The 13,725-nt window shown below is 37.2% G+C and overlaps 2 protein-coding genes and 1 pseudogene across 2 annotated transcripts; 2 read left to right on the top strand and 1 right to left on the bottom strand.

The window, feature by feature from the left end:
* Positions 1-6,472: 6,472 nt before the first annotated feature.
* LOC114725722 (uncharacterized) lies at positions 6,473-7,847 on the bottom strand. Its single transcript, XM_028912274.1, has 4 exons — positions 7,232-7,847; positions 6,800-7,156; positions 6,630-6,672; positions 6,473-6,497 (listed from the first exon to the last, which is right to left on the bottom strand). The coding sequence occupies exons 1-4, from the start codon at positions 7,845-7,847 to the stop codon at positions 6,473-6,475; spliced, it is 1,041 nt and encodes a 346-aa protein (XP_028768107.1).
* Positions 7,848-8,427: 580 nt separating this feature from the next.
* LOC114725698 (probable polyamine transporter At1g31830) lies at positions 8,428-9,850 on the top strand (annotated as a pseudogene).
* A 1,293-nt stretch (positions 9,851-11,143) lies between these two features.
* On the top strand, positions 11,144-12,813 carry LOC114725721 (serine/threonine protein phosphatase 2A 57 kDa regulatory subunit B' beta isoform). The gene is made up of 2 exons (XM_028912272.1): positions 11,144-12,142; positions 12,484-12,813. The coding sequence occupies exons 1-2, from the start codon at positions 11,144-11,146 to the stop codon at positions 12,811-12,813; spliced, it is 1,329 nt and encodes a 442-aa protein (XP_028768105.1).
* Positions 12,814-13,725: the final 912 nt, after the last annotated feature.

Raw genomic sequence — 13,725 nt, 5'->3', positions numbered from 1 at the left:
TTGAGAATTGATATTAATCTTATATATAAAATTTATTTTGTATATTTATCAATTTTTTTTTAAATTAATTCTATTAATATTTCTTCAATAATATCAAGTAGGAGGAAACTAAGAAAGATGATAAATACATTTTAAAAAAAAAATCATATTAGCTAATTCAATTAACATCCCTAATCTCTCAACTTAATTAATTAAGTCTTATATTAAGGACCAGAAGAGCATGTGCTAATAAAATTACTTCTCTGGTCCTATTTATAGGGCAAAGAAGGAAATTTTTTAATGAATGTACAATTTTACCATTCATTTATTATTGTGTTGACTTTATTTTTGTGAGGTATAATATATATTAAATAGAGATAAAGTTAAAAAGTTCTTAAATTTTAAATGAGAGTTAATAAAATTTAATATTTGGTTTAGTCTGTGTGAAACATGTTGGAAGTTACTTATAAATAAAACTGAGGAGTAATTCAAAATATTAAGTTTAGCATAAAATTTAAGTGACTTCCAATATTATTTTCATTAATTATACTAAACTCTAAATATATTATTTATATTATATTATTATATTCTCACTACTCTCATTAAATATCTACGTATATATAAGCCTTTCATACTCATTTGAAACTATCAAAGGTTCTTATAAGAAAGATCAAAATTTTATTCTAGAAGGGCTCCTATAATTTGAGCCAGAGGGAGTATTTATTTATTCTCACTCTATATAAAATTAAATGAAAGCTATTTCACAACAAAGGCCAAACAAATTGAAAGCTAGATTGAGTGAAATGAATTTGATATCCCTTAATTCGCTCGGGGTAGAGATGAATTGATTATTCTCATTGGATGTCCAAAATGACTTGATTTGCATTTAGCTTGGGGACGAAATAATTATAGACCAAAAGACGTACTTTAGATTTATTATTTTTCTCTACTTGCATGCAGTTACTTTTTTCCCTTTTAAATTTTATATATCCTTGCAATCCTGCTGAGGCATAGCCAAGTTTCATATATATATATATATATATATATATATATATTACTTCCCTGTTCAGTATAAGAGCCAATTAAATATTTAATTTAATTTTAAATATAATACTTAAATTTATTTTGTCTCATATATTTATTTATTTAGTTTGAAGCAGTTCCTGTGATAATAATGTGTTAAAGGTTCTATGAACAAATAGTTCTAAATATATTTATTTATTATAAATAATTAATTTAACCAATTTTTTAATTTTTTTGTCAACGATAATTTGTTTAATATTTATAAATTAGTTATATAAATTTTATATTACCTCCAATATTTATTATAAGAGCTAATTCAATTTTTAATTTGATCTTAAATATAAAATTTCAATCTATTTTCTCTATCATATTTATCTATTTTTTTAAAGTAGTCCTTCTCATAGTTGTACATGTTAAATGTTAAATCAAATGGATGTTTTAGCTAATACATGATTAGCAAGGGTATTTTAAAAAAAGATAATACATAATTATTATAAATAATTAACTCAACAAATTTTTTTAGTCTATTTAAATTATTCAATTAGTAGAAAATGGAAGTGACATTAAACATGAGACATAGTATATTAGACCAGTTGGTCAGATCCAAAAACAACAAACCAATCACTGGTGTAGTTCAGATAAAAGGCTGAATTGACCTTTGAAAGAAACAGTTAAAAATTGCTGAAACCCGTCAAAATTGGAAATATCCAAATTTAATTCACCTAGTTCGAGGACTTCTTTGGTCTTCCCCTTCTTTTCATGTGGCCTGCGTTTGGATTTTTTTTTTTTAGGTAACAAAAGGTTTAGGTGGGTTCAACACCGGTTATCCCACCAAAGCCAAGGCACGGCCCCAGGACTCAAAAAGCACTTATAAAAGACTAACTAGATCGCCTACCAAGTACGGCACAGGGAGTCAAACTTGCGTTCTTGTAGGATACAAGTCCGCTCCACTGATCATCTGTGCCAATCCTTTGGGATTTTCTTGAAAACAACATAAAAGGGCCTGCAAAATTTTGGAATTGTTATGCTTCTGGACAATTACCTAATGCATTGGCCCAAACAAGAAGAGGCAATTACCAAATCCAAGTGGGAAGATCACCAATCTGTTTTGGGCCTGCTTAGCGAGATGATCAGCAGCATCGCATGAGGCGACGCAAATGTTGACCACAGCCCTGTACGTAGTCCCCTGCTAAGATCAGAATCGATGTACCTTCAGAAGCAATGCCACATTTACCCAAAAAAAAAAAAATGCAATGCCACGTTCTGGGTCGAGACTTGAGACGGACATCTCCCGTTTCCACATGCAAGCGGTCAACAACGACATCACAAGATCCCCGTTCTTGAATCGGCTTTTACACACACACACACAACTAGTTCGCTTTTTAATATAAAAGCTAAATAATTAATTTAAAAAGATTAATAAAATTTATTAGTTATTTATAATAAATATGTGTTGATTTTTTTAAATTATGTTTATTTAATCATGTATATTGAAATTATATTTGGGTGAAAATACTTTATAATCAATAGGGATATTTTTAAGAATATATTATAAATTTGAGAGATACAATAAATTGAAGTCTTATATTTAACAACTTTAATTACTCCTCCAGTCCTTAATGTAAGACCTATTTAACTAATTTGATTAGATTAAAGAAGTTAAATAAGTTAGTTAATTATAAAAAATATGATACGTTTTTCCTAAAATACCATAATCATCTTTCTTAATACCTTTTCTTCCTCTTCTACTTGATTATGGTTGAGGGAGTATCCATAGGGGATAATTTAGAGAAAATTGACAAATATGAGAAATGGATCTTATATTTAGGACTAAAACCAACTCAATAATTGGATCCTATATTAAGGATCGGAGGAGTAGTTTTTATATTTAAAATAAGAGGAGGAGGAAGTATATATTAGGGTTTATACTCTCGCTTCGTGAGTTTACATATACCATAAAATTTTTCTTTAACATTTCGTAATCATTTTCACTATACTTTGCATTCTTAGATTTATTTTCATGCAACTCGAGCCAATCTTCCCAAATTGATTTGAAAAAATAAAACAAAATAATGGACTTGATCGTAGTCACTCGTCACCTGTTCGAAGAACAAAACAGAACAGAAAAGTCTGTGGTGTCACTCACACCTGTTGCTTTGAAAAGTTTGGCAAAATGGACTCTCAATATTAGTGTGAAGAGGAAAGAGGATGACGCGTGTTGGCTTACTCAGACCATCACTTGTTGACATTTTGACACCTCATCATTTAGAACCGTTTCTCCCTCTCCATTTCTTCCGTTATGACCTTTTATAACCTGCACCTCTCTTCTGCTAAACTTGTGTTGCTAGACGAAATGGAAATCAATATCCTGAATATTTCATTAATGAGAATCTGTTTATATACATGAGTAGAGCACCTATCTGCGTAACAGAATGCTAACTGAATACAATTGGTTATAACTTAATTACAAGTATTAACCTAACAATAGTTATTATCCTATCACCCCCGCAAGCTGGAGCATGGATATTTTTCATGCCCAGCTTGGAAATAAGATCATGAAACCTTGTAGGATGAAGTGGTTTTGTAAACACATCTGCTAATTGGTCTGAAGAGCTCACAGGAAGAAGATGAATGATCTTAGCTTGTAACTTTTCTCTGACTAAGTGGCAATCCAGTTCTATGTGTTTTGTTCTTTCATGGAAAATTGGATTTGTTGCAATCTGAATGGCAGATTGATTATCACAGTACAGTAGAGCTGGATCAATGTGAGATAGATCAAAGTCATTGAGAAGATATATGAGTCATTGCAATTCACAAGTAGTAGCAGCTAGAGCTCTATATTCAGCTTCAGAAGAGGACCGAGACACTGTTGATTGTTTCTTTGCTTTCCAAGATATCAAAGAGGAACCAATAAACACAGCAAAACCAGTAACAGAACGCCTTGTGTCTACACAACTCGCCCAATCAGAGTCACTAAAGCTTCTTAACTTCAAATCAGATGTTGAAGAAAAGAAAAGACCAGCACCAGGAGGAGAGGATTTGAGATATCTCAAGACACGATGGCTGCCTGTAAGTGAATGTCACGTGGATCGGACATAAATTGACTTAGTTGTTGAGTTGCAAAACTAAGATCAGGCCAAGTGGTAGTGAGGTATTGGAGTCTCCCAATGAGTTTCCTATAAAGCTGTGGATCCGGAAGTGGTTGACCCTTATCTTTAGAAAGCTTGAGATGAGGATCCATTGGAGTGGATGCTGGTTTACAAGCCAAATAACTAGTGTCTTCAAGTAGTTCTAGGGCAAACTTTCGTTGGGATAAAAAAATACCTTGTTTAGTTCTAGCAAGCTCTAACCCAAGAAAATACCGAAGGTCACCAAGGTCTTTAATTGTGAAAGCCGTATCTAGTTGTTGTTTAACAAGGTTGATCTCAGTCATGTCATTGCCAGTAAGCACCACATCATCAACATATATCAAAAGGGCAGTAAAAGAAGAAGAATTGGCTTTGAAAAATAAAGAATGATCAGAGGCAGATTGTTTGTAGCCATAAGAAAGCAAAGCAAGAGACAATTTAGAATACCATTGTCGGCTTGCTTGTTTTAATCCATAGAGAGACTTCTGTAATTTGCAGACCAGATTAGGGGAAGGAGGTGTAAAACCTTTGGGAAGTTCCATATACACTTCTTCATTCAAATCACCATGGAGGAAGGCATTGTTGACATCTAACTGGTATAAAAACCAATTTTTAGCAGCTGCAATGGATAATAATAACCGTAGTGTAGTTTTTTGCTACTGGGGAAAAAGTCTCAAAATAATCGATGCCCTCTGTTTGTGTGTAGCCTTTAGCTACAAGTCTGGCCTTATGCCTCTCAATCTCACCATTTGCCCTGAATTTAGTTTTATAGACCCATTTGCAACCAATGGGTTTCTTGCCAAGTGGTAAAGGAGTTAGAACCCAAGTACTGTTCTGCTCAAGTGCTGTGATTTCTGCTTTCATAGCATCTCTCCAAATTGAATGTTTAACAACTTGAGTATCAGTCTTTGGATCAGGAATAGTAGAGACAGTGAAAATAAAATTTTTGTAGGCAGAAGAAAGAGAAGAATATGATAAAATAGAACAAAGGGGATACCTAGGATTACCTTTACTTGATGATTGGTTAGTATGAATAAGAGCACAATGATAATCCTGCAGATATGATGGGGGATTATGGATTCGAGTGGAACGTCTAAGTGACTGAGAAGGTGGGATAACAGGGGAAAGAGAGGAATCAGTAGAAGGGGATGCTTGATGAAGTGAGGAGTCATTAGTAGAGGGAGATGAAGTATCAATGGGAAGAATAGAATCAGATGATGAGGCAGTAGTAGAGAAAGATGGCGTGTCAATGGATGGTGAATCAGTAGAAGTAGATAATGATGATTGTGAGGGAGAGAAAGGAGGACAGATAGGGTCATCTAAAAATTGAGGAAAATTTTGAATAGTAGGTGCAGAGGGTTGAACACTGTTATCTTTAAAAGGAAAAATCATTTCATGGAAAAGGACATCTCTGGATAGAAAAATCTGATTTGTAGCTAAGTCTAATAAGATGTAAGCTTTTGAACCAAAAGGAAAACCTAGAAAAATACATTTTCGAGATCTTGGATCAAATTTGGATCTATGATTAGTTAAGGTGGATGCAAAGCATAAAGAACCAAAGACTTTAAAATCAGTAAAAGATGGCTCAGCATTATAGAGTTTTTCAAAAGGTGTGAAATTATGAATAACAAGAGAAGGGAGCCTATTTATTATATATGTGGCATGCAGAACAACAAAAGACCAGTAAACAATAGGTATATTATATTGGAAAAATAAAGCTCGTGCAACATTTAATATACGTTGGTGCTTTCGTTCTACAATACCATTCTGTTGGGGTGTTTCAACACAAGATGTTTGATGTAAAATTCCTTTAGAAGCATAAAATGCAGGCATTGAAAATTCAGGCCCATTGTCAGAACGAAGAACTTTAACAGAAGTGGAAAACTGAGTTTCAACAAGAGTAAAGAAATTTTTTAGTTGTGTTCTAGCATCTGATTTTAGTTTAAGCAGAAAGATCCAAGTGTATCGTGAATGATCATCAACAATTGTCAGAAAATATTTATGACCTTGAATGGAAGGAATTGAAAAGGGACCCCAAATATCAACATGCATCAAATCAAAAATTTTATTACTGGAACTCAAACTTACAGGAAAGGAAATGCGTTTTTGTTTAGCAAAATGACAGGTATCACAAACTATGGACTGAGGGGTACAAGAAATATTGGGAAATTGCTTGTGCAAAACAAAAAGAGTTGAATTTGAAAGGTGACCCAATCGAAGATGCCAAAGGGTGAAGTCAGAGACAGATTTAGTGGCAGCATGAATTTGGGAATTACTAAAGGAAGGAAGCATATCTGCAGTCAAGAAATAAAACCCTTCGAAAGATTTAGCTGTACCAATCATCAGTGAAGGTTGGAGCAAGTGTATCTGACAAGAATGAGAATAGAAAGTTAAAAAACAATTAAGGGAATTGGTCAAATGAGATACAGAGATGATATTGAAAGTAAAAGTTGGAAGATAAAGAACATCATGTAAGATTAATTTGGATGAAAGAATTACTGTCCCTGAGTAAGAGGCGACAGAACAAGAACCTGTAGGAAGACTTACAGAAATAGGAGATATAGATCTATAAGAAGAAAAGAAACTCAAGGAAGAGCAGACATGATCAGTCGCTCCAGAATCAATGATCCATGTTGGATGATTTGAGGAAAAAATGGAATAACATTTACCTGTGACAGAAGTTGATAAGTGGTTAACGGAAGCAGTGGAAGAGGACTGAGAAGGACTCAAAAGAGTAAGAAGACGCTGATATTGATCCGCAGACAATTGAGGCAGAATTGATGCTGTTGATGCAGGTTGATTTGAAGAGAGAGGCTTAGCAGTGTTGATATCTTGAGCAGAAACAGAATCTTGTGTTAAAACACTATTCACAGTGGCAGAGGAACCCGAGCGAAACTTGAAGCCTGGTGGAAATCCATGCTTTCTGTAGCATGTTTCTTCAGTATGGCGCGGCTTCCCACAATAGGTGCAATGTTTACCATTATTTGATTTCGAACCAGAGGAGTTATAACCAGGAGGACGCGAACCTTTGGTCAGCAATATCTTGGATTCAGAAGAAACAAGAAACTCACGCTCTTATTGAAGAACCAAGGAGAAAGCACGATTGAGGGACGGAAGAGGATCCATAAGCATTAGCTGAGACTTAACCGAGGAAAATTGCTCATTCAATCCTTTAAGAAACCGAATAACATAATCCTCCTGCCGATGTTTTGCTTCAATACCAAGGGATCCGCAATCACAGGGTTTGATGGGACGGATATTAGAGAGTTCGTCCCAGAGAATTTTGAGCTTGGTGTAATATTCACTAACGCTCAAATTACCTTGTTTTAAACTGTAGATCTCCTCCTGTAACTCAGCAATTCGAAAGATATCTGACTGAGAATATCGAGAACGAAGATCGGACCAAATCTCAGAAGCTCTATCGAACCACAGAATACTCCTTGCTATCGTTGGAGACAAAGATTTGATGATCCATCCTTGGACCAAGTTATTACAACGCTCCCATGCCGGAAACATTGGATCATTAACCGACGGTGGAGGAATCGTGCCATCAGCAAACTTAATCTTGTTCTTGGAGAGCAATGCCATACGCATTGCTCGTGACCAACTGTGATAATTGGAACCGTCCAACGGTGGTGCAACTAGAATCAGGGCAGGGTTCTCGCTTGGATGAATGTAGTAAGGGCTACTTTGGTCAATGGTGGGTTCGGCGGCCATGGGTGCTCAAATGAAGGAGAAAGAGGGGAAAAAAAAGACGACAAGAAGGAAGAAAGAGTAAAGAGGAAAAGGACAAGAAGAGAAGGAGAGAGAAAAAAATGATCAGGAAAGGCTAGGCTCTGATACCATGTTGCTAGACGAAATGGAAATCAATATCCTGAATATTTCATTAATGAGAATCTGTTTATATACATGAGTAGAGCACCTATCTGCGTAACAGAATGCTAACTGAATACAATTGGTTATAACTTAATTACAAGTATTAACCTAACAATAGTTATTATCCTATCAACTTGGGCAGTAAGAATAAACCCTTAAACGAGTTGCAATGTTTGTCGTGCTTTGTTTTTCCTGAGACGACTAGCCTTGAGTTTTGAGCTTGGGGTTCCGTTCTTCTTATCTAGCCATCATTTTACAATACAAGATCGAGCTCTTTCTGCTACGGGGAATAGGTTGGCACATAATTTGTACTTCTCATTGCCATTGCTACGAGGATTCTCCATTATTAGTATACAAACGTGCTATACCATGACATTACATTGCAGAAATTGAGATAAGAACCACGCAAAAGTTAGCTGAGATGGAGTCCAATGTTGCAGAATACGAAGTTTTGAGGGGAGGTTCCACTCCGGAGCTAGAGAAGTCTCAGAAACTTGCCATCATACCTCTGATTTTCTTCATCTTTTACGAGGTGTCGGGAGGGCCCTTTGGAATAGAGGACAGCGTGAGGGCCGCTGGTCCGCTTCTGGCTCTTCTTGGCTTCTTAATATTCCCATTCGTATGGAGCATCCCAGGGGCACTGATTACTGCGGAAATGGGTACCATGTTCCCCGAGAATGGAGGCTATGTGGTTTGGGTTTCCTCTGCATTGGGTCCTTATTGGGGTTTCCAAGATGGCTGGATGAAATGGCTAAGTGGGGTCATCGATAACGCCTTATACCCAGTCTTATTCTTAGACTACCTCAAGTCATCTATCCCAGCTTTATCAGGTGGATTTCCAAGATCAATAGCAATTCTTGCTCTAACTCTAGTTCTCACTTACATGAACTACAGGGGTTTAACCATAGTGGGTTGGGCAGCTATACTGCTAGGAATCTTCTCCCTACTTCCTTTCCTCGTCATGGGCTTCATTGCAATTCCCAGACTCAAACCATCTAGATGGGCAATGGTGGACATGGACCGTTTGGACTGCGGTTTATACTTGAACACTCTTTTCTGGAATCTAAACTACAGGGACTCAATTAGTACCCTTTCGGGAGAAGTAATGATCCGGGCAAAGCCCTCCCAAGAGCACTTTTCTATGCCCTGATCCTAGTTGTGCTTGGGTATTTCTTCCCTCTCCTGACAGGTACAGGAGCGATTCCAGTTGATCGTAAGCTCTGGTCTGATGGGTACTTCTCACAAGTGACTGGATCCTCGGAGGTGTGTGGTTAAGATCATTGGTTCACACAGCATCAGCTTTATCAAATATGGGAATGTTCGTGGCTGAGATGAGCAGCGACTCCTTCCAACTTCTGGGGATGGCGGAGAGAGGCATGCTTCCTGACCTGTTTGCAAAGAGGTCTCGTTATGTGACACCCGTTATGGGCATTTTGTTCTCTGCTTCTGGCGTGCTCTTGCTTTCGTGGTTGAGCTTCCAAGAGATAGTTGCCGCTGAAAACTTATTGTACTGCTTTGGCATGATCATGGAGTTCATGGCATTTGTGAAATTAAGGATGAAATATCCACATCTACCACGGCCTTTCAAGGTTCCTGTTGGGAAAGCTGGCGCAATTTTGATGTGTATTCCTCCAACACTACTCCTTTTTGTAGTTTTATGCCTCGCGTCTTTCAAAGTGTTGGTGATCAGCATCTCGGCCGTTATAGCAGGCCTCATCTTTCAGCCTTGTCTGAACTACATGGAGCAGAAGAGTTGGCTCAGATTCACTGTCAATTCTGATCTTCCAGATATACGTACCTCATAGTTATACATACAATACAAGGTTCATTATGACGTCATCATGAGTTGTCCGTTAACGTTATTGTGTTTTCTAATGAGTGAGTTTAAAGTGGTGTCCTAGCTTTTCACGGAAACTTGTAAGCATTCATTGTGGAATAGGGAGACGCCATACTTATCTTAGATATTCCGCAAAGAAGCCCTCTGATCTTACATGGAAATAGCGCCTAATCATTCGGATAAGCGGCCATTTTATCTGAGGACGATGACTCCATCATTCATAAATCTCGTCAGTATCAATTACATTCTGTTATTTTCGACGAATGGTGTATGCTTTCGAACATGCGCATTATGCGCATTTTAGTTCCTGCCAAGATATTGGCCGTCTCTGAAAATGTCCAAACATTGGAAAGTTTAATATACCAGTTCAAAAGTATCAAATTAACTCCGACTCATTCCATTTGATTTGGCACGCTCAAATTCTCTTTTTTTGAAACAGTACGAGGAACCTGCTGTCTCATCCATTGTTCGTTTTCTACTTGAAAAATTGAGGCGACTTATGATATTTTGTTCCTGCTCGGATCACACAGAACGAATCCAAACAAATTCAAGTATCCACCCCCCACGGATATCCTCAAGAAGAGGATACGTTTGGGATGATTTGAAACTTATAGAAAGCTTAATTAGGTGAGACTCCTATGGAAATCTTTCATGAGAGGGATAATCTTCTGTCGTAATTATCATATTTCCACATTTCTTTTGAAGGTTCACATGCAATTATTTCACCCTGCCTTCAATGCTCAAACACAACAAAATTATATTCTCTTGGTTTATATTTTTCTTAGGAACACACTCATGCTGACACCCAAGAGTATATTTCTATAAAATTACATCAGGGTTCTAGAGGACAGGGGGGAAAATTATTTCATGAATGAACATCTTACCCATTTATGATATCATTTTTATAGGCAGTTCTATTTATATAAACAGTAAACACATGATCATCTCAAGAAATGAAAATCACAAATTTAAGAGTTAGACTCAATTTTTGCTAGTTCCAACTCAATGCAATAATTTGGCTGTGGATAGGAATGCGGAATGAGAAAGGATAAGAAACCATTATAGATTAAGCGAGGATGAATACCACGTGGCAAATACGCAGCGGAAGAATACCCTGCCAAATCTATACGCTGTCGGACACTTCGAGGCCTTCTTTTGCATGCACCACAGCTGCGTTGCTCAGACAAGCCGAACAAGGCACACAAGTTGGAAAAAGATATATAACCAGAAAGGCACAAATTAAAGTCTCCCATAAACTTCACCTAAATCTGCAGGAGAAGGCAGAGAAGAAGGAGAAAACATGGGCAGCAACGGAACATTAACCTCCCTTCATCAGAACCTATTCGAGCAAGACAACGTTGTCTTCCCCAACAATGGCATCCTCATGCCTTCTCCCACTTCAGGAAATGAAGAAATCCTCTCTCTCATCTCCTCCTGCAACTTTGTATTCACCTTTACTGACCCTTCGGAATCCCCGTCACGGCAAGACCTCAAACGCCTTCATCTCACGCGCCTCCTAACCCTCGTCAGGTCCTCCAAGAAGGCCCTCCCTGAGAAACTTCTTTCCCCTCTGCTTTCCGTGGTGTCTCTGAATCTCTTCCGTCCACTGCCTAATTCTTGCGCGTCAGACTTACCTGAAGAAGATGACCCCCTTTCTGCTTTTTCACCCGCATGGTCGCACCTCCAAATTGTATACGATATCCTTCTAAGACTCGTCATTACCACCGAAACCGACGTGCTAAGAAATCATATAGATCACTCTTTTCTTCTTAAGCTATTGACACTATTCCAATCTGAAGACAGAAGAGAACGCGAAAGCTTGAAAAATGTGTACCACAAATTATATACGAAATTCGCCAGTGAACGTTCCTTTATGAGCAAATCGATGAATGATGTGTTGTTGAACTATGTGTTTGAGACGCAGAAGAATTGTGAGATTGCAGAGTTGCTTGAGATATGGGGAACTATAATTAATGCGTTTACGGTGCCACTGAAAGAAGAACACAAGTTGTTTCTGATGAGAGTGCTAATCCCTCTGCACAAGCCCAAGGGTGTGCACATGCACCACAGGCAATTGGCTTACTGTATGGTGCGGTTTGTGCCGAAGGAGCCGATGCTTGGAGGGGTTATGGTTGGCGGACTCTTGAAATTATGGCCTGTCACGAATTGCCAGGAAGAGCTTCTGTTGATCGGAGAATTGAAAGATCTGGTGGAGAATTTGGAGGTTGATCAGCATAGAAAGTTGGCTTTGCCCTTGTGTACACAGGTCATTAAATGCATTAACAGTTGGAATTCCCAGGTAAAATCTTCACTTTTTCTTTTAGCGGGGAGCAACTTGATCCTCAAAATATATCAACTTCTATTCAATCAAAACTTTAATAGATCAGAGAGAATTACCTGCTATGTTTTGGTATATCCAGTTCTAATCTCCTTGCAAGAAGTTTTCCTGAAAATGATATGATCGACCTTCTAATCTCCTTGCAAGAAGTTCTCCTGAAAATGATATGATCGACCTCCAACCTACGTACGAGGCTGAAAGCCCACAGATTGCTTTCCCTTCAAGTTGTTTCTGATATCAGTAATATATGATAAACAAAGTGTCTGGGATATTTATTAAACAAATATATGTTTGCATTTTAGGTAGCAGAACGTGCGTTGTATGCATGGAACAACGAGCAGTTCGTAAAAATGGTGTCAACGGCAATGGCGGAAGTGTTTCCGGTGATAGTGGAAGGGATGGAGAGGAACCTGAAGTGGCATTGGAGCAGAAACGTTCGACAATTAACAGAAAGTGTAAAGGTAATGCTTGACGATATGGATCCCGTTCTTTATTCCAGGAGTCTCCAAGACCTGAAAGCCAGAGAACTGGCTGCCCGTCAAGAAGATATCAAGAGATGGGAAAAAATTGAACTGCTAGCAACCCAGAATCAATTTATCAGCTCCAGACCTTGTATCTGTGTCTCCAATTGAACCCTTTTTTTCAATCAATTACTAATTATATTCCAGCTATTAAAAAATTTATCTTTATGGATATACATGTGCTAATGGTACATGCGTCATGTAAATCCATAATTGGGCAAGAATGTTTTTTTTTTTTGAAAACAAAAGAAACCTTAACTAAAGCCTATTGTCTACTACCGTCGTAGCATCTTGTCTCATGATGGTAGCCAATTCGTCGAGAGTATAATCAACCACGTTGAATCCATGCATCCCTCCGAGACCCGTTTTTGCTAGGTAATCTGCAGCCGCATTTCCACGTCGATGAACATACAGGAGTTCAACCTCCCAATCCCGATTACATAGCTGGTGTGCCTCACTGATAATCCTATACTCATGTTGGCTCTCATCGGGTTGATTTGACTTGGGGTGATTCTCTTTTTTCTGGAAGATTGATGAGATCATGTTTTTGGCGCCAAATGCAATTGAAGCAGTTAACGGTAATTTGATTTACACAAATTTTCCGCAGATTTGACATAGGCAATTGTGAATAACTTATCCAATAATTTGGGGTGTTTAAAATCAAATTATGATTTTAAAAGTGATTTTACAATATATAAAATAAATATTTAAGAGGAATTTTATCTTGATTTATATAAAAACACTTTTAAAAGTGCTTTTTGTTAATTCCAAATATCCCAAAATGAACTCACATGGGTTTGTTTGGAATGATTTATGAGTAACTTTTCAATCATGATTTATAGAATACGAAATAAGTATGTGACAAAAATTTTGTCTCGACTTACGTAAAACATGTTTATAAGCATTTTTCAAAATGATTCTAAACATGCTCATAGTGATCAGTATTGACACAGTTTACGTTGCTAGTAGCAATAGTAATTGCAAAATGCTACTTCCGATCTTTAATATAAAAACTAATTGACT

Source organism: Neltuma alba, unplaced genomic scaffold, assembly GCF_004799145.2.
Source record: "Neltuma alba isolate B1F8T4 unplaced genomic scaffold, ASM479914v2 tig00012263_pilon, whole genome shotgun sequence".
Taxonomy (NCBI): Eukaryota; Viridiplantae; Streptophyta; class Magnoliopsida; order Fabales; family Fabaceae; genus Neltuma; species Neltuma alba.
The sequence above is the reverse complement of the archived record's forward strand: the minus strand, read 5'-3'. Positions and strand labels throughout refer to the sequence as shown.